The following is a 27507-nucleotide window of genomic DNA, read 5'->3' as shown; positions in this document are numbered from 1 at the left end:
GCCATACACATGGAGTGTGTTACACGTGGACACCAGCGGACCCCATTGACTATCATGGGGGTCTGTCATTTTTATACAGTCCTATAAAAAAGTTTGGGTACCCCTATTAATCTTAATCATTTTTAGTTCTAAATATTTTGGTATTTGCAACAGCCATTTCAGTTTGATATATCTAATAACTGATGGACACAGTAATATTTCAGGATTGAAATGAGGTTTATTGTACTAACAGAAAATGTGCAATATGCATTAAACCAAAATTTGACCGGTGCAAAAGTATGGGCACCTCAACAGAAAAGTGACATTAATATTTAGTAGATCCTCCTTTTGCAAAGATAACAGCCTCTAGTCGCTTCCTGTAGCTTTTAATCAGTTCCTGGATCCTGGATAAAGGTATTTTGGACAAACAATTCAAGTTCAGTTAAGTTAGATGGTCGCCGAGCATGGACAGCCCGCTTCAAATCATCCCACAGATGTTCAATGATATTCAGGTCTGGGGACTGGGATGGCCATTCCAGAACATTGTAATTGTGCCTGAGGATTTGGAGCGGTGTTTTGGATCATTGTCTTGCTGAAATATCCATCCCCGGCGTAACTTCAACTTCGTCACTGATTCTTGAACATTATTCTCAAGAATGTGCTGATACTGAGTGGAATCCATGCGACCCTCAACTTTAACAAGATTCCCGATGCCGGCATTGGCCACACAGCCCCAAAGCATGATGGAACCTCCACCAAATTTTACAGTGGGTAGCATGTGTTTTTCTTGGAATGCTGTTTCTTTTTGGACGCCATGCATAACGCCTTTTTTTATAACCAAACAACTCAATTTTTGTTTCCAAAATGAAGCTGCCTTGTCCAAATGTGCTTTTTCATACCTCAGGCAACTCTATTTGTGGCGTACGTGCAGAAACGGCTTCTTTCTCATCACTCTCCCATACAGCTTCTATTTGTGCAAAGTGCGCTGTATTGTTACCGATGCACAGTGACACCATCTGCAGCAAGATGATGCTGCAGCTCTTTGGAGGTGGTCTGTGGATTGTCCTTGACTGTTTTCACCATTCTTCTTCTCTGCCTTTCTGATATTTTTCTTGGCCTGCCACTTCTGGGCTTAACAAGAACTGTCCCTGTGGTCTTCCATTTCCTTACTATGTTCCTCACAGTGGAAACTGACAGGTTAAATCTCTGAGACAACGTTTTGTATCCTTCCCCTGAACAACTATGTTGAACAATCTTTGTTTTCAGACCATTTGAGAGCGGGCTGTCCATGTTCGGCGACCATCAAACTTAACTGAACTTGAATTGTTTTGTAGAAAGAAATGGTCCAAAATACCTTCATCCAGGATCCAGGAACTGATTAAAAGCTACAGGAAGCGACTAGAGGCAAAAGGAGGATCTACTAAATATTAATGTCACTTTTCTGTTGAGGTGCCCATATTTTTGCACTGGTCAAATTTTGGTTTAATGCATATTGCGCATTTTCTGTTAGTACAATAAACCTCATTTCAATCCTGAAATATTACTGTGTCCATCAGTTATTAGATATATCAAACTGAAATGGCTGTTGCAAACACCAAAATATTTAGAACTAAAAATGATTAAGATTAATAGGGGTGCCCAAACTTTTTCATAGGACTGTACTAGAACCAATAGAGAGAAAAGCGTTTGATCAGCGATACCACTTGCCTCAAGGTCTATGAAGTCATTGTTTTGTTTTGACTCCCTAATCCAATAGTTTAACCTAACCGGTCGCTGGTGGGATTGTTCAAGAGACTTTTTTCTCAACCGATTTTTGGTGGTTTCTTTTTTTTTTTTTGTTAAATGTAGATTGTGAGCCCCACATAGAGCTCACAATGTACATTTTTCCCTATCAGTATGTCTTTTTTTGGAATATGGGATGGAAATCCATGCAAACACGGGGAGAACATACAAACTCCTTGCAGATGGTTTTTTGCCCATGGCGGGATTTGAACACCAGGACTCCAGTGCTGCAAGGCTGCAGTGCTAACCACTGAGCCACCGTGTGGCCCCCATTTTTGGTGGTTTCTGTGGTGCAGTCTCCAGCACAGATGTGAACTTAGCCTTAGAGAGTTTTTCTTCCATTTGGTAGGCAGGATACTGCACCAGACAGAGGGGAATACATCAGACCCAAGGGCCATAGGATAGAGAAGATACAGTCCTATGAAAAAGTTTGGGCACCCCTATTAATCTTAATCATTTTTAGTTCTAAATATTTTGGTATTTGCAACAGCCATTTCAGTTTGATATATCTAATAACTGATGGACACAGTAATATTTCAGGATTGAAATGAGGTTTATTGTACTAACAGAAAATGCGCAATATGCATTAAACCAAAATTTGACCGATGCAAAAGTATGGGCACCTCAACAGAAAAGTGACATTACTATTTAGTAGATCCTCCTTTTGTAAAGATAACAGCCTCTAGTCGCTTCCTGTAGCTTTTAATCAGTTCCTGGATGAAGGGATTTTGGACCATTCCTCTTTACAAAACAATTCAAGTTCAGTTAAGTTTGATGGTCGCCGAGCATGGACAGCCCGCTCTCAAATGATCTGAAAACAAAGATTGTTCAACATAGTTGTTCAGGGGAAGGATACAAAAAGTTGTCTCAGAGATTTAACCTGTCAGTTTCCACTGTGAGGAACATAGTAAGGAAATGGAAGACCACAGGGACAGTTCTTGTTAAGCCCAGAAGTGGCAGGCCAAGAAAAATATCAGAAAGGCAGAGAAGAAGAATGGTGAGAACAGTCAAGGACAATCCACAGACCACCTCCAAAGAGCTGCAGCATCATCTTGCTGCAGATGGTGTCACTGTGCATTGGTCAATAATACAGCGCACTTTGCACAAGGAGAAGCTGTATGGGAGAGTGATGAGAAAGAAGCCGGTTCTGCAAGCACGCCACAAACAGAGTCGCCTGAGGTATGCAAAAGCACATTTGGACAAGCCAGCTTCATTTTGGAAGAAGGTCCTGTGGACTGATGAAACAAGGATTGAGTTGTTTGGTCATACAAAAAGGCGTTATGCATGGTGTCCAAAAAAACCAGCATTCCAAGAAAAACACATGCTACCCACTGTAATATTTGGTGGAGGTTCCATCATGCTTTGGGGCTGTGTGGCCAATGCCGGCACCGGGAATCTTGTTAAAGTTGAGGGTCGCATGGATTCCACTCAGTATCAGCAGATTCTTGAGAATAATGTTCAAGAATCAGTGACGAAGTTGAAGTTACGCCAGGGATGGATATTTCAGCAAGACAATGATCCAAAACACCGCTCCAAATCAACTCAGGCATTCATGCAGAGGAACAATTACAATGTTCTGGAATGGCCATCCCAGTCCCCAGACCTGAATATCATTGAACATCTGTGGGATGATTTGAAGCGGGCTGTCCATGCTCGGCCACCATCAAACTTAACTGAACTTGAATTGATTTGTAAAGAGGAATGGTCCAAAATCCCTTCATCCAGGATCCAGGAACTGATTAAAAGCTACAGGAAGCGACTAGAGGCTGTTATCTTTGCAAAAGGAGGCTCTACTAAATATTAATGTCACTTTTCTGTTGAGGTGCCCATACTTTTGCACCGGTCAAATTTTGGTTTAATGCATATTGCACATTTTCTGTTAGTACAATAAACCTCATTTCAATCCTGAAATATTACTGTGTCCTTTAGTTATTAGATATATCAAACTGAAATGGCTGCTGCAAACACCAAAATATTTAGAACTAAAAATGATGAAGATTAATAGGGGTGCCCAAACTTTTTCATAGGACTGTACATTAAGTTCCTCCTCCACCATATCAGCCATGGCACTACACTGTCAAATTGAATTTTTTAGGGTGCACATGTTAGTATTTGGATCTGAACTTTTAAAGTATTAAAGGGGTTTTCTAGGCAAAAATTTTTATTATTTTTAAAAGGTCTGTTAGTGCTATCAATGGGTTAATACACGAACCCAAATACCTTTATCAGTGTTTTGAGCTCTGGGTGTCTCTGGGAGCTCCTGGTATCTTCTGCATTTGTTTATAGGTTCAGCTTCCTGCTATGTAACTTCCACACTGACCTCTCTCATCTCACTCCGCCATTCGCTGTCTCTCTAGCTATCCCGCCCACTACTAGCTCTTCCCAACTAACTCAGCCCACCCCTCCACATTGTCATACTTACCTATCTTCCTTCCAGTCTTTTCTGACTGGTGGCCCATGCTATAGACCCAAGACTGCTCTGTAGCTGACGATCCTCTACTGCACAGATCTCTGATGTTGCTCCCACGCTTGCACAATAGAGGTGGATTATCAGCTGCACAGTGCAGCGCTGGGTCTACAGCACACACCGGGAGTTAGAAAACATGGAGGAGCCGTCCTGTAAGAAGAAGCCTGGAAGGGAGAGAGGTAAGTATGATGGAGTGGATGGGGTGGGGAAGTAGAAGTGACGTTCTGTTTCCAGAAGCGGATCGTCACTAGATAACTAGAAAACGTCCCTGGGGCAGTCACATGCTGGCCCAAAGGATATGGGTATATATACATTTTTGATAAATTATGTAATTTAGAAAGTAGGTGGGGGGAGGGTGTTTAGATTAGTGTAGGGATTTAATTATATCCCGGACAACCCCTTTAAGTAAATGAGAAGTTCTATTTTGCTGGAGGCCTTCTTTACTACCTTCTGGCAGTCACACATACAGTAAACCACACTTGAGATGGACGAGTTAGCATTTTATTACTGTGCACTCATGTGAAGAGCTTGGAATGTGCAAACTTTTTGGAAGCTGTGGCTCGTCTGACACAGAGGAGCAAATCCTAGCAAGAGGCAGATGTGAGAGGGGGACAGATCGTCAAAGGGTACAGCGGGCAGAGTCAAGAATATGGAAGGTACGGATATGAGAGGCAGTTCTGCAAAGCTTCATGTTCTGGTTCCTGCCCGTGGATCGGTCTGAGGTTTTGGCTATGGTTCTATGGGTTCCTCTCTACTTCGATGGCCATCTATCCTGGTCCTGATTCCAGTTCTGTCCGTGGCTGAGGTGACTGAGTGTTTGCATCCTTGGCTTTTGTTCCAGTTCTGTCTTTGGTCCAGGAAGTCACAGCGGCCATCTGCATCTCCGTCTTCAGAACAATCACTATGTATAACTTGTTTTGGTTGTGTGTCTCTTATCAGCCCATGGCTGAATTTTCCTTGGCTTGACTATGATCTGTAGCTCTGCTCTGTCCAGCTCTCTGCTTCTGCCTGTGGCCCTGGCAGACCCAGGGATGAAGTGTGGGGAGCTCCGGACTCTGGTTCTGAACCGGCTCCGGATGCTGGCGTTCTTACAGTAACATTACAGGACTGAGTGTTTCTCTACAGGGCAAGTCAAATCCCGAGCAGCAGATTCATCGAGAAACCAGAGCAGTTTACCGTTCACCGGGTGGACCCGAGCAGCCGGCAATGGGTCTGTCTCCTCCTGTAGGATACGCTGTAGACATAAAAAGCATGATTAATAATAGTAATAAGTCATCTTACAAACAGTAGACTTTGTAGTGGTTGAGTGTAGTAGTGCAGCTCCAGCCCAGTCTTACATATAGTACCAGGCAAAGCCCCTACAGAATGTCTGATGAAGAGGATGCAACAGCACTCGTCCATGCACAACTGGGGCACCAGGAGTCACATCTCCACCAATCGGTTTTGATGGTCCATTACACTGTGGATAAGCCATTAATATTAAAGCCCTGAAATAAGCCTTAAATTCATGGACGGCCTTTCAAAATGCGCACAAAGGAATTATAACAGGCATCGAATGTCAGAAGCTTACAGGAACATGATGTATTAAAGGGGTATTCTCATCACTTTAAGTAATTAGGATTTTAGCTCCTTCTCCAGATCTCTGTACCTGGTCACTTTCATTGTTTACATATTATGGTCAGGGTTTATGGCCATTGCTGTGATATAGCAGCAGACGCCACGCATGCACAGTATTATTTGCCTATAGAATATGGCCGAGTTGATGGGTGCATGCATCATGGAGGACGTCCGTTAGCTCACAGTCTATTCACCTCTATTTTGCACTGCTCCTAGTTATGGATAGCTACAGGCCGTGCAGAGAAACACACACATTCAGGCCAGTGTCACTAATACATCACCAGTGGCCTAAAATGTCAGTTAAAGAGGACCTTTCATGGTCCGGGGCACAGGCAGTTCTATATACTGCTGGAAAGCAGACAGTGCTCTGAATTCAGCGCATTGTTGGCTTTCCCGATCTGTGCCCCGGGTAAAGCGCTATCGGTCCCGGTACCGTAGCTCTTTACAGTCAGAAGGGCGTTTCTGACAGTCAGTCAGGTACATCCTTCTCCACAGCAGCGCCTATCGCGCTGTACAGTGTGAGCGGGGAGGAACGTCCCCTCCCCTCCTGATAATACTCGTCTATGGACGAGCACTGTGAGCAGAGGGAGGACCATTCACGACCCCATCGATGTGCTGTATTATATACTGCTAGAAAGCCAACAATGTATTGAATTCTGGGCACTGCCAGCTTTCCCGGTGTGTGCCCAATTACTGGAGATACAAGTGCCAGTGCTGTAATTACCGGGGTAGCAGGGGTAGCGGCTGCCACAGGGCCCGGGACATTAGGGGCCCAGCGACAGCCGCTACTGCTGTGTTTTTTTATTTTCTTAATTGGCCGGTACCAGAGACGAGCCCTATTTACTTACCGATCCAGGCAGTGGACAGGATCGGTAAGTGACGCCACGGGCCCCACAAACATCATTATTATACTCAGGGGTCTTCTCAGACCCCCGAGTATAATGATCGGAGGTCCAGGGGAGGTAAGGTAACATAAAAAACAGTTACTTACCTCTCCGGGCAGGTTCAGCCCTACTTCTGTGACTCCCCGTGACGTCACATGACCGAGGCCTGCGTCCCGGGTCATGTGACGTCCCGGAAGTCATTGAAGATGGCCGACACTACTGAGGACTGCAGCAGAGCCGGGGATAGGTAAGTAACATTGTTTTTTATGTTGGCACTCCCCCTTCCGTCTCTGATTATTATACTCAGGGGTCTGAAAAGACCCCAGAGTATAATAATTGTTCATGGTGTTCCCAGTGGGGCATAATAGTGTGTGCAGGGGTCACTATGGGGCATAATACTGTGTGCAGGGGCCACTATGGGGCATAATACTGTGTGCAGGGGTCACTATGGGGCATAATACTGTGTGTAGGGGCTACTATGGGGCATAATACTGTGTGTAGGGGCCACTATGGGGCATAATACTGTGTGTAGGGGCTACTATGGGGCATAATACTGTGTGTAGGGGCCACTATGGGGCATAATAGAGAGCGCAGGAATGTGGGGGGGGGGATTTGGTCGAGGTCTTCGGCAAGCGTCAGTTGGGGGATGTCAAAAGTTCACCAAGGGGCCCGGCCGTTCCCAGTTACGCCACTTATAGGTGCTGTAAACTTCAGCACCAATATTTCCCCACTGTCAGAAAGATGGTCTTTACAGCTCAGGATCATCCGTGAACTGTAAGGAATGCCTCCCCTGACAGTACTACTCTTCCATAGACTTGTACTGTCACAAGGGGCACTCTAGCAGCATCAAAGAGGTTGTGAATGGTCCTCTATAAAGAGAACTGTTCCAGGAGTAACAGGTGACATCTTCTGAGGAAAGGAGCTTAGCGGTGAGACACAAGAACCCTTTTCATAAAAAAATATGAGTGTGGTGAGGAAATATACGCCAACCAACTTACTTTCAAAACCGTAGTTTTGCCTTCTCCGGTGGCCACAAAGACGACTGTTTTAGCTGCGTTGATCACTGGGAGTGTGAGAGTGACTCTCTCCGGAGGAGGCTTGGGGGAGTCGCTGATGGGAGCCACAATCTTATCTGTTACCTGATGAAGAAATAATATCGGAACGGGAGAAGAACATTAGGTATGTCTATCAACTTTATTAAACTAAAAATGTAACACAGTCAAGTTTAGATGTGTATTAGATGTAGAACAGCACATACATTGCCTTAATTCATACTTGTTGAGTCTTGTGGTTCTCCCTTGAGAACCTGCAGACACATCCCCTATCAATGGCTAGTGTTTAATAGATCTCTACACTAATAGACTAATGGGCTTTCACTTGGCCCAAGTGGAGTGACGGATGATCTCAAGTATAGGGAATAAATGTTGATAAAATCTTCACCTCCTCAATTCATGCAGAGAAGGATCTCCATTTTCGACAATGCTGAGAATCCCATCAATTAGATACTTAGGGTAGGGGGATAAGTGTCAATAGTCTTGGACAACCCTTTTAATAACCCTCAAATGAGTCTAAGTAGGTAAAGAGATTGGGCCTACTGAGACATTACTTGTATAAATGATGTGCCAAGGATTATATTGAGGGTTGACATAATAGACTCATTAGTTTTCTGTCACATGGGTGGAAGTAGTTACCTCTAAGAGTGGATGTCCTGGAAAGAGTGAAGCTGTGTGCCCATCTGGGCCAATTCCCAAAATCAGCAGGTCAAACTTCGGGAGGTCATTCCCAGGGAAGATCTAAGGCAAATGAACAAAATTCCAGGTAAGTGATGAGATGAGAACAACCATGAAAGTTTATACAAATGTACTTATTTCTCTTACTTATATAGCCCCATTATACTCTGCAATTGTCAATACTGCCCCCTACAGAGCACAGCTAGTTATTGTCACAGCACAGTAATCAGACACGTGCCTGGTAACGAGATGTGCGCCTGTGTGTACATCACATGACTATGGACTGTACATCACATGAGCATGGATTATATATATCACATGAGCATGGACTGTACATCACATGAGCATGGATTATATATATCACATGACCATGGACTGTATATCACATGAGCATGGATTATATATATCACATGACCATGGACTGTATATCACATGACCATGGACTGTACATCACATGACCATGGACTGTACATCACATGACCATGGACTGTACATCACATGACCATGGATTATATATCACATGACCATGGACTGTACATCACATGACCATGGATTATATATCACATGACCATGGACTGTACATCACATGACCATGGATTATATATCACACTAGCTGGTACCCGCGACTTCGTCTGCGGTGATTGTAGAAGTGGGTATATACAGGCGCGGGTAAGGTTTTCGTACTGTGTATAAGGTATGGGATATAAAATGTAACTGTGTATCTTGTTGTTGCTGTAATTCTGAGAGCACATGAGACTTTTGTGTTGAATGTAATTTGTATTTCAGCCGCTATACGGTGTTGGTATAAACTGTACATAGTGACTTTGGGACAGAAGTATTTCAGGTTAATATACTTCGATATACGACATTGTATGATTTGTTATTTTCCGCCAGTACATGTAAGTTTTGGGCACAGGATACTCTTGAGTAAGCAACATAAAGTCTGGCCCTGTGCATGACAGATTAGTAACTCCATGTGCCTCTTATTAATAGCAATTAACCCCATCATGTCCCTCACATTAACCCCAGTGTAAGAGTTACTGATAGAGATGAGCGAGTACTGTTGGGATCAGCCGATCCGAACAGCACGCTCACATAGAAATGAATGGACGTAGCCGGCACGCGGGGGGTTAAGCGCGCTGGCTACATCCAAGCGGAAGTACCAGGTGCATCCATTCATTTCTATGGAGCGTGCTGTTCAGATCGGCTGATCCCAACAGTACTCGCTCATCTCTAGTTACTGATATGTGAGAGACTTGGAGGTAATAATTAAGTATCTTCATTACTGAGGTCTTTTATTAGTCCCTCCATATGTCTCACATATTAGTAACCTTTATATGGGGCACACAGGGGTTAATATGAGGGACATGATGGGGTTTATTCCTATTAATGTGAGGTACATGGAGTTACTAACACTAAACTAATAACCCCAAATGCCTGACATTAATGAGAATAGGAAGTAAAGGAAGGAGCTGTGTGTTTCTTACTTTCAGTTTGCTAGCAGCTTCGGCAGGAGCTATCACTATAGCAGGCACAGACCTGAGCGACTAAGCTTATAATATTAATAGGATGACCATGGATTATATATATCACATGACCATGGACTGTATATCACATGAGCATGGACTGTACATCACATGAGCATGGATTATATATATCACATGACCATGGACTGTATATCACATGACCATGGACTGTACATCACATGACCATGGATTATATATCACATGAGCATGGACTGTACATCACATGACCATGGATTATATATATCACATGACCATGGACTGTATATCACATGAGCATGGACTGTACATCACATGAGCATGGACTGTACATCACATGAGCATGGACTGTACATCACATGAGCATGGACTGTACATCACATGAGCATGGATTATATATATCACATGACCATGGACTGTATATCACATGAGCATGGACTGTACATCACATGAGCATGGACTGTACATCACATGAGCATGGACTGTACATCACATGAGCATGGATTATATATATCACATGACCATGGACTGTACATCACATGACCATGGATTATATATATCACATGACCATGGACTGTACATCACATGACCATGGATTATATATCACATGACCATGGACTGTCTATTTATCTAGATAGATAGATAGACAGACAGAGACAACCTGGATGGACTGCAGCCCAGCACTGGGTCCTCACCTCTCGCAGCTTCTTTTCGTAGTCAGCAGCCGCGTCTTCCACAGACAAAGCAGGATCGATGACAATAAACTGGGATTCTGACAGGAGGCCGAGAGGAACGAGCTGACGCTGTGACAAGAAGTGAATGGTCATGTGTAAGAACAGTACACTGTATAAAAGGAGAAGGTAATGAGCGCCCTGCCAACCACGGCCTCCATATTTTGGTAGTTGTTGGAGTTGTGGTGACTTCGTCCTCCCCCGTTGTGGTTGTAATACAAGATGTACACCAGGACTGTGGTTACTTTCTAGAATAACTGTATTTTCCAGCCTCCGCCTGACACTTGTAGCCTGTGATGTGGCTCAAACCTTTACATGGAATCCATTCTTAATCATAGCAATTTCCGAGAAAATATGTTAGAATTCTGGAGCATTTTGTTTGATAAATCTCCACCATTCTGTCTGCTGCAGAACCTCTTAAAGGGGAAGCTAATGAACCGTTGGCCCATGTTTTATAGGGACTAGCGGTCATTTTTCAGTCTTACCCAGTATAATGAATGACTGGATCACAGAGCTGTGCAGTACAGAGGCAGATAACCTATGAGACCTTAACATAGTGAAGAGCAATGTCCACGCAGCATTTTAGAATATTTTTTAACTCTTTTCTACTTTAGACAGCATTTTCACAGGATGACATTGTTATGCAACAGGTCAGGGCTCGGCTTGTGATAGCGTCCATGAGCTGTACACGCCGTTGTTTCTTGTGTAACTTCCCAAAACACACCGCAACTCATCCATGTTTGTGAAAGGTTTGCTTTGTGAGACACAATTACTGTATGAGGACAGGGCTGGAGGTCTGACATTTAAAGGAGAAGTGTCAGATTACTGTAAATACTTGTATTCCCCATAACATAACGTGCTGTGATTGAAACACCCCTTTAATTCCGTACAACTAGGATCAGTAATGGCTGCTAGGCATCTCTGGCACTCTAGGGGGTAACTGGCATATTGATAGGGGTCTGACTGCTGGACTCTCAGTAGTCACTAGAATGTTAGTAATTGCACCCCAGATCGAATAGGGTGATGGTAGAAAAGCGCAGCCACACTGTATCCATTTCCGTAGCAATGCTGAAGGTAGCTGAAGTGTTCGGCCATCTCTGGTGGTCCCTGATCGATCCATTGGTCAACAACTATCCCTCCTAATCAGGGGGGGGGGGGGGGCGGAGGAGTGGAATAGCAGCATCGCTCCTGCCACTGCTGGCTTCATGCAGGGCAGGAGCGTAGCGATGTTGCAGGCACCTATGCCAGCGTCTAACACTCCCCGGCATCCGCCTCTCTATTACAGCGGATGCCGGGTCTGTATTGCATTGTGAAGGCTGTACGTCCGATGCCTAGCTACATCGGGAGCGCACACGCAGGGCCAGCGGCATAGAAGCGACGACTTCTCGCCGCTGGCTTTGCATATGACGCAACAAAGGCGAAAGAAAGAAGAATTTACAGCATTGAAGACTGGTGAGTATGCGATGTGGGAATAACCCTTTAAACCAGTTTTCCTACTAATTACACCTATCTCCTATCCACAGGATAGAGGATAACTGTCCGAATACTTGGGGTCTGATACAGGAATGGGAGTACCCAAATCCCCAGTGTGAAGAGAATAGCAGCGCTCATACATGGCCAGTGCTCTACTGTAATCACCTCTATTAGACTGACTACTTAGCTATCTCTGTTAGTCCCATAGAAGTAAATGGGATGGTGGATGTGCCATCACACTACCACACCATTCACAAAGAGGACTTGGGGACTCTTTTTTATGATTGTTGGGAATCTCAATGATCAGACACTTCGTCTCTATACTGTGGATAGGGTATAAGTATTGTTATGGGCAGATTATGTGCATGATCAGCTTTGTACTGATTTCTATACATTAAACGGGTTAGACCATGAAAATAATGTATTACCGATCCATAAGATGGGGATAGATTGCCGATTGGAGATTGTCCATCTTCTGAAAAATCACCAATTCTTAGGATGGGGAGTGTCAGCCTTATCGTAAGTGAAGCAGTGTCTGAAGTTTGCTCCATCGACTTCAATGGGACCACTTCATTATTGGCACCCTCACTGATGTGAATGGAACAGGGTGCACCATCACATTCACCATGGGGGTCAAACACCCTCAATCGCAGTTGGAACCCCACCCATCAGCAATTTATCCCCTATTCCTATTCCACATATAACCCCTTTAACTGTGCAATTCCACTCAATAAAGCAAAAGACCATCTCACCTTGTACTCGCCATATGTGCTCTCAGGATCGGAAAACGGGACCAGCCTCTCGTCACAAAAAGCCACTTTCCATCCATCTGTATTGAGACCTGCAGTCTTAGGCAATTCTCGGCTCAGAAGCTGCACCAGGCTCCCTCCAGACAAGCCAATCCTGAAGTTGTCTACTCCCTTGGACTCATTAACCATGAGCTGCGACAGAGAGAGGGCAAGCTCTGCTGGCGAGGGGAACACACGGATCTGACTATTGGAGGACATCACAAATCTGAAGAGAAACACCACAAATATCAGGTTAACAATTTTAACTAAAGGGCAACTCCAGTAACAATGGATGAAGTCAAAGCAGTGGTAAACATTATACACCATCTGTCACGTCCGGACTGTCCAAGCATATGATGCTGGGTGCGGCTGTCACAGGTTAATTCACTCCATGCACTCAATCTTGCACTTGCTCTTCATTCAGGCTGCAAATTGAGGGTAAATCACACCACAACACAGACCACGCAAACCAGATATAGCCTGCCGCCATTTACTGATTCTGAGACAGTATGCACCTATCTCACATATGCACACATCCCTCTAAAAACCAGGCAAAGGATTCGTAGAGCATAGCCGGACCACCATTAAAGTGAATGCTTTAATATGTAAAGACCCAGTGCTTATATAAAAAAGAAAAAGTTGACAAAGACCAGCAAAAGAGTAAAATAAAAGGGAGAACGAACAGAAAAACCTAATACGTTACAGTCCTTTGAATTCAATGGAGCTTGGAAGGATCTCAGATTGGATGGCCAGCACACAGCTCGGCTGGTTCCAAAGGTGTGACAATGTTTTTCTTGGCAAAAACAAAAAGTTGCAACACCACTCTGCTCGCACCAAGAGCATTACTGCAAATATCTACTGTATAGAAGGATACATGAAAATGAGGTGGGTCCCTACACTAAAATTACTCACCTCTCTTAGGGCCTTGGTCTTCCATGAATTAAAGGGATTCCATGAATTAAAGGGATATCATTACAATCCCATTTTAAGCTACACCCATGTTGGAATAGCCTTAAAGGGGCTCTATCAGCAAAATCATGCTGATAGAGCCTCACATATGCGTGAATAGCCTTTAAAAAGGCTATTCATGCACCGGAAACGTTATATTAAACTACCCCCAGTTTTAAAATAATACCCTAAAAAAGAATGTGATCTACTTACGCATCGTGCACGATGGGCGGGCATTAAGGGTGCGCCGTCTTCTTCATCCACGCCTCCTCTTCCTCCGATGTCCTCGGGTCCTGTCTTCCTCCGGCGCTCGTGAACTGACATTGATATAAAAAAAAATGGCCTGGCATATGTGGGGCTCTATCAGCATGATTTTGCTGATAGAGCCCCTTTAAGAAAGGCTTTTCATCTCCTACCTTTAGAAGTCTTCTCTGCGCCACCATTTCTTAAATATCCCGGTCTTTGTCCATATGCTAATCAGTTTTCTCACAGCACTGGAGACGTCCCTGGTGCCGCGAGAAAACTATCCAGTGCCGCCGTCTTCTTGTTCATCTCTTCTGCCTCTTCTTCCTTCTCTCATCACGTCTTCTTCAAAAAAGCTCCAACTGCGGATGTCTGTCGCCACTTTCCTGTGGCCGAACAGGAGAGGCCACAGGAAAATGGCCGACGGACACGTGCAGTCGGCCATTTTCCTGTGGCCGAACAGGAAAGAAGAGGTGGAGGCGGCGAACAGAAAAAGGTGGCACTGGATAGTTTTCTTGCAGCACAGGGGACACCCCCAGTGCTGTTTGAGAGCTGAGGACCACCCCTACTGCTGCGAGAAAACTGGACGAAAACTGGGATATCTAAGACATCTAAAGGTATGGGAAGAATAGCCTTTCTTAAGGCTATTCCGACATGGGTTTAACTTAAAACGGGATTCTAATGATAAAATCCCTTTACCGGGAAATGTGTTCCTCCAAACCTCCACCTCTTTCTCTGATGTCAGGAAGAAGTTCCTGTGTCTGGCAGTTCTAAGCCCCTCTCTAATAACTGGTGGACCTGTCTTGTGCCAGCCATCTATCAAAGCCATAAACCTTATTTGTGTAGTAAGTCTGCAACTTCAAAAGGCAACACCAATCACAAACTTAAGGTGAAAGGTGACAAAACCAGAATACAACATCCCATATGTACTCATATAATTAATATAATTCACTGATAGTACATACAAATTAGGATTTCCATTACACCATCATTTTCCTTTTTTTACCATTATGTAGGGCTGAGTTTGGTAAATACTTTTGTAATATTTTTTTTAACCTATTTTACTTGTTTTTAGTAAAAAAAAAAAAACAACAAACAAACAAAAAAACAAACAGGTTCTAACGTTCTCCCTAATGATACCTTTAGTGTTGTTATAGAGATCAGTCCCGTATTCAATGGGAATTGCCAGTTCAGATACAGCAGTTGCCAAACTGGGAAGGGGTTACTTCAAACAGCTGTATTTCCAGTTTTACACCATCAGGAATTCGATTTTTATATTCAGAATATAAAGCTCCTACTCTCATCTTTGTATTTAACTAGTGACAATGCTGTCATTTTTGGAGCTAAAGCTGCAATCTTGGTAGCATATGAAAGTGGAGAGTCCCAGCTTTCATATGACACCAGGAGCACTAGGTGGTGTAAAGCCAGAGATAGAGCCATTTTAGTGACCCTAGCCTTTGGTAACTGCTACAGCTGTAAATACTGGCAACACACTGTGTATATGGGATTGATCTCCATGAAAGTGCTTATCAGAAGTGTGCTAGGGAGAACTTTAGAGCCAATTTTCTACTTAAAGGAAGTATAATAAGCCAATAAAGTACTGTATATACTCGAGTATAAGCCGACCCGAATATAAGCCGAGGCCCCTAATTTTACCACAAAAAACTGGGAAAACTTATTGACTCGAGTAGAAGCCGAGGGGGGGGGGGGGGGAAATGCAGCAGCTACTGGAAAGTTTCAAAAATTAAAATTGTCGGAGTTTTTGGGTGCAGTAGTTACTGGGGAAGGGGAGGGGGTGTTTTGCTTGTCTGTCTGCCCCTTCCCTGAGCTTGAGGACTGGGTTTTTTCCCCCCACTTGGAATTCAGTCTGGCTGACTATAGGGTATCTGCAGTGCTCCTATTAACTCCTTCCCGACAAACAGGAGCACTGCAGATCCCCTATATTCAGTAGACCGAGTTTACAGCTATGTAATACTTCATTTTTGCTGCTCAGCAACTCCATATGATCAGCAACAGGTGATGGCTATAGATCAACGCAGCAGCACATCCTGTGATCTACTTATTGTCAGGGGACCCTTCTAACAAATAAGAGATTGTCCAAAATGGACAACCCCTTTAATGTTAGTCTGGGAGTAGTAAGTGTATTAGTAACAGATGAATACACCAGTGAAGAACAGAGATGAAAGGTTATGTTTATGTAGGACATTACCACGCTGACAGATTCCTTTCTATATATTGCACACAAGTTTTCCTAGTCCTCATAGACCTCAAATCCCAAAGAAAAACTATCACCCATCACAGATGTGTTACCGCTGTTAACCCCGGGAATCCTCAAATTTATTAAGGCTGGCGTTTCGTATGCCGGTCTTAATAAGGGGCCTGACTGATACAAGGAAAGAGAGATTTATAACGAGGCTGCGGCAAATTGGAAATCTATGACAATAATCTGGTGGGTCGAGGGCGAGGCACCATCGCTGTACCCACATATGTACACACACCGTGGCAAATGAGCAGATCGAGCTTGTGGCCAATATTTGGCGCAAGAAAGGGCCTTAAGTCAAATGTGCTCCACTATATCATACACTAGAAAACTGGCCTAGGGGGAATGATGAATATCTTGATTGTGTCTACCCTACTGATAAATTAATCTATAAAGGGTTAACCCTTCTCCTACTTCTTATCTCACTTTGTTCACATCTGCCTTGGAGTCTCCTTAAGAGACTGTCACAGAATCTGCCGAAAAGTCCTGAACAAGCTACAGTGGGGAAAAAAGTATTTAGTCACCAATTGTGCAAGTTCTCCACTTACAAAGATGAGGTCGGCCTGTAATTGACATCATAGGTGACCTCAACTATGAGAGACAAAATGAGAAAACAAATCCAGAAAGTCACATTGTCTGATTAGGAAAGAATTTTTTTGCAAATTATGGTGGAAAATAAGTATTTGGTCACCTACAAACAAGTAAGATGTCTGGTTCTCACAGACCTGTAACTTCTTCTGTAAGAGGCTCCTCTGTTCTCCAATCACTACCTGTAGTAATGGCGCCTGTATATAAAAGACCCCTGTCCACAACCTCAAATAGTCAGACTCCAAACTCCACTATGGTGAAGACCAAAGAACTGGCGAAGGACACCAGAAACAAAATTGTAGCCCTGCACCAGGCTGGGAAGACTGAATCTGCAATAGGCAACCAGCTTGGATTGAAGAAATCAACTGTGGGAGCAATAATTAGAAAATGGAAGACATACAAGACCACTGATAATCTCCCTCGATCTGGGGCTCCACGCAAAATCTCACCCCGTGGGATCAAAATGATCACAAGAACGGTGAGCAAAAATCCCAGAACCACGCGGGGGGGACCTAGTGAATGAGCTGCAGAGAGCTGGGACCAATGTAACAAAGCCTACCATCAGTAACACACTACGCCGCCAGGGACTCAGATCCTGCAGTGCCAGACGTGTCCCACTGCTTAAGCCAGTACATGTCCGGGCCCGTCTGAAGTTTGCTAGAGAGCATTTGGATGATCCAGAAGAGTATTGGGAGAATGTCCTATGGTCTGATGAAACCAAACTGGAACTGTTTGGTAGAAACACAACTCATCGTGTTTGGAGGAGAAAGAATGCCGAGTTGGATCCAAAGAACACCATACCTACTGTAAAGCATGGGGGTGGAAACATCATGCTTTGGGGCTGTTTCTCTGCAAAGGGGCCAGGATGACTGATCCGGGTACATGAAAGAATGAATGGGGCCATGTATCGTGAGATTTTGAGTGCAAACCTCCTTCCATCAGCAAGGGCATTGAAGATGAAACGTGGCTGGGTCTTTCAGCATGTCAATGATCCCAAGCACACCGCCAGGGCAATGAAGGAGTGGCTTTGTAAGAAGCATTTCAAGGTCCTGGAGTGGCCTAGCCGGTCTCCAGATCTCAACCCTATAGAAAACCTTTGGAGGGAGTTGAAAGTCCGTGTTGCCGAGCGACAGCCCCAAAACATCACTGCTCTAGAGGAGATCTGCATGGAGGAATGGGCCAACATACCAACAACAGTGTGTGCCAACCTTGTGAAGACTTACCGAAAACGTTTAACCTCTGTCATTGCCAACAAAGGATATATAACAAAGTATTGAGATGAAATTTTGTTACTGACCAAATACTTATTTTCCACCATAATTTGCAAATAAATTCTTTCCTAATCAGACAATGTGATTTTCTGGATTTGTTTTCTCATTTTGCCTCTCATAGTCGAGGTCACCTATGATGTCAATTACAGGCCGACCTTATCTTTATAAGTGGGACAACTTGAACAACTGGTGACTGACTAAGTACTTTTTTTCCCACTGTATGTCTATGGAGTCCGCGGGTAACTGCTGTTTTAGCGGGCAGGTTCTCCATTGTTTGGGTCCCACGGCGCGTACGAACGACGAAGAGCACGGCGCAAGTGCGATCCTAGCCTAAGGACTGGTTCACATCTATGTTCGGTATTCCATGCAGGGAGTCCGCTTGGGGACAATGTATTAGTATAAGTAGGGCCATTTTACTATCGCACCATTTTGTTGTGTACATTTTCGCTATATGCTGGGACTAGAGATGAGTGAACACTATTCGAATAGCACGCTCCCATAGAAATGAATGGATGTAGCCAGTACGCAGGGGGTTAAGCGACCGGCTGCCGGCAAAGTCTGCGTGCCGGCTGCTTCCATTCATTTCTATGGGAGCGTGCTATTCGGAACGGCTGTTCTGAATAGTGTCCGCTCATCTCTAGCTGGGAATACTATAGCGGGCCCAACGTATTCCGGTAAAAGTTTCTTTTGGGAATGTGTTTAGGCTACAATATCAATGCAGGGGATCCTGGAGGGAAAAACAAATAAAGATCAGTTTTATGACTATTGTGCAATACATAGAGTTGCATATATCTGGGCTATTAGTGTAACATATGCAGTGTATAGGTCACTGACCCATACCTTGAAATGAATGGATTGATCCACAAATACGGACAGATATAGGAACCGCTCCATATTTTACGTGTCTTCACTACAGCCTGGACACACAGCCACAAAAACTACACCTGTGTATATGGGCCCATAGCAATGAATGTGACCATACAAAAAAAGTACAGTCATGTGCATGAGGCCTTAGGCCCGGTTCACATTTGTGTTCAGATTTCCGTTCGGGAAGTTCGCTTGGGGACCCCCCGAACGGAAAACTATCCACATAAAAAAGCGTCTACCTACGGAAACCTGTGGACCCCATAGACTGTAATGGAGTCCGTGTGGTTCCCACATGAAAAATATGGAGAGAAAAGCGCTGCTTGTAGGATTATTCTCTCCACATATTTCATGCAGGTAGGGGAACGGAATCCCCAAACGCAGATGTGAAGCAGGCCTTACAGAGGATTGCATAGACTGATACATTGTAACAAATCCTCAGTTCTTTGAGCAGAGCACAAGCAGAGACCTTGGAATTGGCTGAAAGACAAACTGCAGTATGTTAACGCTGTACAATGTTCGCAACAGTCAAACATACAAGGAATGTTTCCAATTACGGTACATCCGAATGAATCCCCCCCCTGTCAGTAATAGACATACACATGGTATATATCACAGCTGCTCCTGTGGTGGGGAGGAATCTACAAGAGAATTTTTCCAACCAGCGACATACTGTGTGGGGGATAAATCCACAATCCTTTCCATGCTGCGGATGTTCACAAGTATTCACACACACCATGGGACTATTAGTTTTACAGCAGAGAGTACACCATTGTAGGATTCTCCTGTCCCTTGGTGGTTTTATTACCAAAGACAAGCACTGCCGTATACAAGCTATTGGGGGCCTGAGCGGGACACCACCTTTATGACGTCTATGAGATCTAATACGGCATACAGACATGAGATAAATCATTGTATAATAAACATGGCGACAACTATCCAACATAACCATTGGAAACAGAGGTCCAGACTGCACCTTTAAGAGGCTCCAGACTCTGGTGCACCACAGGAGGTCCCAAAATGAAATCTCAGCTAGTAAGGTAGGTAAGTTACAGCAAATCTGAGTCATGAGTTCTGCTCCGCCCGCCATGCTCCTCGCACTTCTGTGCACACTTTTATTGAAGGGGAGCTGCAAAACTAACAAAGTCTTTTTTTTTTGCGCAGAATAGCTGTGTGCCAAAAAAAAGTGTCACTTTTAGGCTGCATTCACACTACGTAACGCCAGCGTGTATCACAGCCGTACACGCCGGCGTTACAGCAGGGCTGCCGAACACTTCCCATTCATTTCTATGGGAGCCGGCATACGAGCGCTCCCCATAGAAATGAATGGGCTGCTTCTTTCACTGCGAGCAGTCCCATTGAAGTGAATGGGAAGTGCCGGCATGTACGGCTCGGCATGAGCAGAGCTAGCTGTATACGCCGGCACTTCCCATTCACTTCAATGGGACTGCTCGCAGTGAAAGAAGCAGCCCATTCACTTCTATGGGGAGGGCTCGCATGCCGGCTCCCATAGAAATGAATGTGAAGTGTACGGCAGCCCTGCTGTAACGCCAGTGTGTACAGCTGTGATACACGCTGCTGTTACGTAGTGTGAATGCACCCTTAGGGTGCATTCACACTGAGTAAATGCTAGCTTATTTTGTAGAGTAAAATTACACTTGTAAATTTTGCTATCCCATTGACTTCAATGACATTTTACAGGCGTATTTTTACACTTGTAAAAAAATATCATTGAAGTCAATGGGATAGCAAAATTTACAAGTGTAATTTTACTCTACAAAATAAGCTAGCGTTTACTCAGTGTGAATGCACCCTAAGGCCACAAAACTGGGTTAATTAATTTGGCCCATCACAACTACACTTTGACGGCCAATCTCAGGCTTGGTTCACATCTAGGTTCCGTTCAGTCATGCGGAGAGAAAATTAGTTTCTGAAGTACTTTTCTCTCTGCATGATTCGTGAAGACACCGCGTACAAAACACACAGACCCCATTATAGTCTATGGGGTCCGTGTGGTTTCTTAGCTAACCGCTTTTCAATGCATTCGGTATTCTGTTCGGGGGCTCCCCACGCGGACTCCCCAAACAGAATACCGAATGCAGATGTGAACCAGGCCTGAGATTGGCAGCCAAAGTGTAGTTGGGATGGACCAAATTTAGTAGATGTACTGAATTTTTCCATTTTGGGCTCTAAACCACTTTTAATGTACATTGTGGTGTCAGGAATAAGCGCATGAGATTAAGCACCGAGCCCCAGATGTTCTCCTTGCAGGGTCATGTAGGCAGCGGGAAGCTAGTTCCTAGGTAACCGCAATACTCTTGTGACAAATTTAACATCTCCGACGCTCAGAGACATAACCAGGTATCAACTTTACACTTGTTATGACTGACAGAGTCTTCTCGCCGGAGGATTCGACTCCTGGGGGAAAAGTTGTTTTTAAGGAATGATGGAGACAACGGATTTAGTGAAGAGACAACGCCTTACAATGCCCTAGCGCAGAAAGAAGAAATACTAGACATAAAATAGTACATATAATATACCGAAACTGGCCCCGCCATCAGCTGACCACTATGGCGCCCCCTGTGGGGGAAATGTATGGTCAAAAATGGCTTCTAGGTGTTGTCGTTTCCCAATAACTGGACTGAAGGTGTATACCAGGTGTATACCAAGGATCAGAAACCTTTGGCACTCCAGCTGTTGTAAAACTACAACTCCCAGCATGCATACTTGCTCCACTGTTCTTGGAACTCCCATGGAAGTGAATGGAGCATGATGGGAGTTGTAGTTTCACAGCAGCTGGAGAGCCGAAGGTGTATACTGTAATTTGTTTATCGACAACCTCTGAAACTTTATACTAGTCAGATACAGCAGAACTACAGATCCCAGCCCAGCTTGTATACCAAAGGATTGTGTAGGTGGGGAGTCCTGCCCAATCTTGCTACAGTTACCTTATAACACACAGCCCTTCCCTTCCCTTGGCACTAAAGAAACCCAACCTTGAATCAATAAATGTGACTGCAGCGTCTTATAGTGTAGCTATACCAAATGTATAGAAATAACTGTTTACTCCTAGAGATGAGCGAACAGTGTTCTATCGAACACATGTTCGATCGGATATCAGGGTGTTCGCCATGTTCGAATCGAATCGAACACCACGTGGTAAAGTGCGCCAAAATTCGATTCCCCTCCCACCTTCCCTGGCGCCTTTTTTGCACCAATAACAGCGCAGGGGAGGTGGGACAGGAACTACGACACTGGGGGCATTGAAAAAAATTGGAAAAAGTCATTGGCTGCCGAAATCAGGTGACCTCCATTTTAGACGAATAGTGGATTTCAAATCCGGGTCATATGAGAATGTGAACTTTGTGACTATGAGACAGGGATAGCTGTACAGGCAGGGATAGCTAGGGATAACCTTTATTTAGGGGGGAATGTTATTAAAAATAACTTTTTGGGGCTCTATCGGGTGTTTAATTGTGATTTTTGTGAGATAAACTTTTTCCCATAGGGATGCATTGGCCAGCGCTGATTGGCCGAATTCCGTACTCTGGCCAATCAGTGCTGGCCAATGCATTCTATTAGCTTGATGAAGCAGAGTGTGCACAAGGGTTCAAGCGCACCCTCGGCTCTGATGTAGCAGAGCCGAGGCTGCACAAGGGTTCAAGCGCACCCTCGGCTCTGATGTAGGAGAGCCGAGGGTGCACTTGAACCCTTGTGCACCCTCAGCTCTGCTACATCAGAGCCGAGGGTGCGCTTGAACCCTTGTGCACACTCTGCTTCATCAAGCTAATAGAATGCATTGGCCAGCGCTGATTGGCCAATGCATTCTATTAGCCCGATGAAGTAGAGCTGAATGTGTGTGCTAAGCACACACATTCAGCACTGCTTCATCACGCCAATACAATGCATTAGCCAGTGCTGATTGGCCAGAGTACGGAATTCGGCCAATCAGCGCTGGCTCTGCTGGAGGAGGCGGAGTCTAAGGTCGCTCCACACCAGTCTCCATTCAGGTCCGACCTTAGACTCCGCCTCCTCCGGCAGAGCCAGCGCTGATTGGCCGAAGGCTGGCCAATGCATTCCTATGCGAATGCATACTTAGCAGTGCTGAGTCAGTTTTGCTCAACTACACATCTGATGCACACTCGGCACTGCTACATCAGATGTAGCAATCTGATGTAGCAGAGCCGAGGGTGCACTAGAACCCCTGTGCAAACTCAGTTCACGCTAATAGAATGCATTGGCCAGCGCTGATTGGCCAATGCATTCTATTAGCCCGATGAAGTAGAGCTGAATGTGTGTGCTAAGCACACACATTCAGCACTGCTTCATCAAGCCAATACAATGCATTAGCCAGTGCTGATTGGCCAGAGTACGGAATTCGGCCAATCAGCGCTGGCTCTGCTGGAGGAGGCGGAGTCTAAGGTCGGACCTGAATGGAGACTGGTGTGGAGCGATCTTAGACTCCGCCTCCTCCAGCAGAGCCAGCGCTGATTGGTCGAGTTCCGTACTCTGGCCAATCAGCGCTGGCCAATGCATTCTATTAGCCCGATGAAGTAGAGCTGAATGTGTGTGCTTAGCACACACATTCAGCTCTACTTCATCGGGCTAATAGAATGCATTGGCCAGCGCTGATTGGCCGAATTCCGTACTCTGGCCAATCAGCACTGGCTAATGCATTGTATTGGCTTGATGAAGCAGTGCTGAATGTGTGTGCTTAGCACACACATTCAGCTCTACTTCATCGGGCTAATAGAATGCATTGGCCAATCAGCGCTGGCCAATGCATTCTATTAGCGTGAACTGAGTTTGCACAGGGGTTCTAGTGCACCCTCGGCTCTGCTACATCAGATTGCTACATCTGATGTAGCAGTGCCGAGTGTGCATCAGATGTGTAGTTGAGCAAAACTGACTCAGCACTGCTAAGTCTGCATTCGCATAGGAATGCATTGGCCAGCCTTCGGCCAATCAGCGCTGGCTCTGCCGGAGGAGGCGGAGTCTAAGGTCGGACCTGAATGGAGACTGGTGTGGAGCGACCTTAGACTCCGCCTCCTCCAGCAGAGCCAGCGCTGATTGGCCGAATTCCGTACTCTGGCCAATCAGCACTGGCTAATGCATTGTATTGGCTTGATGAAGCAGTGCTGAATGTGTGTGCTTAGCACACACATTCAGCTCTACTTCATCGGGCTAATAGAATGCATTGGCCAGCGCTGATTGGCCGAATTCCGTACTCTGGCCAATCAGCACTGGCTAATGCATTGTATTGGCTTGATGAAGCAGTGCTGAATGTGTGTGCTTAGCACACACATTCAGCTCTACTTCATCGGGCTAATAGAATGCATTGGCCAATCAGCGCTGGCCAATGCATTCTATTAGCGTGAACTGAGTTTGCACAGGGGTTCTAGTGCACCCTCGGCTCTGCTACATCAGATTGCTACATCTGATGTAGCAGTGCCGAGTGTGCATCAGATGTGTAGTTGAGCAAAACTGACTCAGCACTGCTAAGTCTGCATTCGCATAGGAATGCATTGGCCAGCCTTCGGCCAATCAGCGCTGGCTCTGCCGGAGGAGGCGGAGTCTAAGGTCGGACCTGAATGGAGACTGGTGTGGAGCTATCTTAAACTCCGCCTCCTCCAGCAGAGCCAGCGCTGATTGGTCGAGTTCCGTACTCTGGCCAATCAGCACTGGCCAATGCATTTCTATGGGGAAAAGTTAGCTTGCGAAAATCGCAAACTGACAGGGATTTCCATGAAATAAAGTGACTTTTATGCCCCCAGACATGCTTCCCCTGCTGTCCCAGTGTCATTCCAGGGTGTTGGTATCATTTCCTGGGGTGTCATAGTGGACTTGGTGACCCTCCAGACACGAATTTGGGTTTCCCCCTTAACGAGTTTATGTTCCCCATAGACTATAATGGGGTTCGAAACCCATTCGAACACTCGAACAGTGAGCGGCTGTTCGAATCGAATTTCGAACCTCGAACATTTTAGTGTTCGCTCATCTCTATTTACTCCATAATACTTTACATGAGATAGATACATAAATAAATACATATGAGATAGAAAGATAAATGTATAGAAACAGAGGTAGATACATAGATAGGAGATAGATACAGTATATACAAAGGCTCACATATATTAGGCTAGGCTCATACTAACATTGCATTTCTGCTGTTCAGGTCTATCGGGGGACCCAAACAACAGACAGGAGGAGCACTAAAACAACGGAGCTTGGCAGACCCCTTCGACTATAATGTGGTCCGTCAGGGATCCATCATTTTTAAATTACAGCACAGATGTGAACACAGCCTTATACTTGTCCTGTATAAATATGAGATATGACAGAGAGACATGAAAATAGTTACTGAAGACAGGATAGGCGGACAGATAATACACTGATACACAGATCTGAATACAATACATGATTGATAGACAGCTATGAGACTATGGATAGATGTATATTAGATAGACAGATACACTGTAATACAATACACCTGCATAGACAGATATGAGACTATGGATAGATGTATATTAGATAGACAGATACACTGTAACACAATACATGATTGATAGATATGAGATTATTGATAGACGTATATTACATAGACAGATACATTGTAACACAATACATGATTGATAGACAGCTATGAGACTATGGATAGATGTATATTAGATAGACAGATACACTGTAACACAATACATGATTGATAGATATGACATGATGGATAGATGCATATTGATAGACAGATACACTGTAATACAATACACCTGCCTAGACAGATATGAGATTATTGATTGATAGGTGTATATTAGACAGATACACTGTAATACAATATATGATTGATAGATATGACATTATTGATAGACGTATATTAGATAGACATACATTATAATACAATACACCTGCCTAGACAGAATATAACAGCCCAGACACTGAAATAAAGCAGCAGCTCACTGAACCTGTGATATATAACAATAGTCTGCTGTCTATTGTACTGTGGTGTATACACCACCTGCAATGTAGCCAGGGAAAGTTTACCCATGCCAGTCATAGGTGCCATGTCAAATGCAACAGGTTAGAGGTGAAAAGAGGGCAACAATTGGGGTACATGCCATGATGGCAGCTGGTAACCTAGCAACAGTGGCAGGTCCCAGCACTGTCCCTGTCATACCTGCACACCAATAAGCTGTGGCTGCTGTGGAACTACAAGTCCCAGCAGGGCATGCTGCACATTGTAGTTCCCCAGGACATGGCTTTGCGGCAGGCAGCTCTTGCTTTCCACCTGCTCTTACACACAGGTCAGAACAATGCCCAGCAGCATGATCCACACCCACACCCACTGTCATGTACATTAGCGCTCAGCAGGCAGCCTGTCGCAGCAGCATGCACATCCACCCCTTACACTAAGAGCAGAGGAATAATGGATACTGTACCGAGCGCCCACTGAGCAGCACAATGGCAAGAGTCAGAAAAGAGAGAAGGGAACTGGCAGGTGAGAGGGCGGAAGTGACGTCACCCAGTCCTACCTGTGAGGCTTCACTAAGGGCGGACGTGATCAACAAGCACAACTCCTCACACTGCAGGTACCGCTTCAGCGTTGCTGGGCTGCACAGGAAGTGACGTTGGGTAAGGGCGGAAGTACTTACGTGTAAGTGGTCCCGAGTACTGGCAAGAGAAACCAACCCAGACAGTGATATGCTATGAATTGTCCAGGAAGCCAAGATAAAACTGTGTAGAAGAAAGCTCATGGTCACACCCTGAAGTAAAAGGATTGCAAGATGTTTTTTTACATGCTTACACATGTATGTTCCCTTTTTTGTGGACAATGTTCTATGTACTAATAATTGCAGCATTTCCTAATATATGCCTTGCTAAATAAAGTTTGTCAAATCTCAAAGTAGTAGGAAAATATAGGCACTGTGGAGACGGAAGATAGGTAAAGTATGGTGGACAATTATGTAAAGAGAACCTTTCACCGCCTCCAACAAGTACAGCTCTTACATACATTACTCTTTAATAGTCACTGCTGCACTGATTCTGGCACAGTTGGAATTTTTTTCTCTAGCCCCCTCCGTTCCTGAGCAATCAGTGCTGTTAGTTTTGGTGCCTGATATACTATTTTGGTTCTGAACTGTCAAGTGGGAGTGGTCAGGTAGGAGCAGACAAGGGGTGTGATTTTTGAGCACTGACACTGGTTGAATCTGATTGGAGCTCTGAATCACACCCCCGTCTAACATTACATACCTTGAATGGGTTATCTGGGTATGAGGTTGATGTCCTATCCTCAATATCAGATGTGGTGGGCTGACACCCGGGACCCCAAAAGATCACTGGCACCAAGGCAATGTGTGACAAATGCATTGAAGTCTACCACTGGCACACC

The 27507-nt window shown here is 44.8% G+C and overlaps 1 protein-coding gene across 3 annotated transcripts; it reads right to left on the bottom strand.

Annotated features, from left to right (window-relative positions):
• Positions 1-4713: 4713 nt before the first annotated feature.
• PGLS (6-phosphogluconolactonase) lies at positions 4714-26721 on the bottom strand. Of its 3 annotated transcripts, none has more exons than XM_075272783.1 (6): positions 26701-26721; positions 12918-13179; positions 10657-10764; positions 8421-8522; positions 7728-7868; positions 4714-5462 (listed from the first exon to the last, which is right to left on the bottom strand). In XM_075272783.1, the coding sequence occupies exons 2-6, from the start codon at positions 13170-13172 to the stop codon at positions 5328-5330; spliced, it is 741 nt and encodes a 246-aa protein (XP_075128884.1). In that variant the 5' UTR covers positions 13173-13179; positions 26701-26721; the 3' UTR covers positions 4714-5327. The 3 variants fall into 3 exon arrangements, with proteins under 3 accessions (XP_075128884.1, XP_075128883.1, XP_075128882.1); XM_075272782.1 differs by lacking the exon at positions 26701-26721 and adding an exon at positions 26651-26672; XM_075272781.1 differs by lacking the exon at positions 26701-26721 and adding an exon at positions 26558-26635.
• Between the last annotated feature and the right edge of the window lie 786 nt (positions 26722-27507).

Source organism: Leptodactylus fuscus, chromosome 5, assembly GCF_031893055.1.
Source record: "Leptodactylus fuscus isolate aLepFus1 chromosome 5, aLepFus1.hap2, whole genome shotgun sequence".
In the NCBI taxonomy this organism is placed as follows: domain Eukaryota; kingdom Metazoa; phylum Chordata; class Amphibia; order Anura; family Leptodactylidae; genus Leptodactylus; species Leptodactylus fuscus.
Note: the sequence above shows the minus strand (reverse complement) of the source record. Positions and strands in the feature narration are given on the sequence as shown.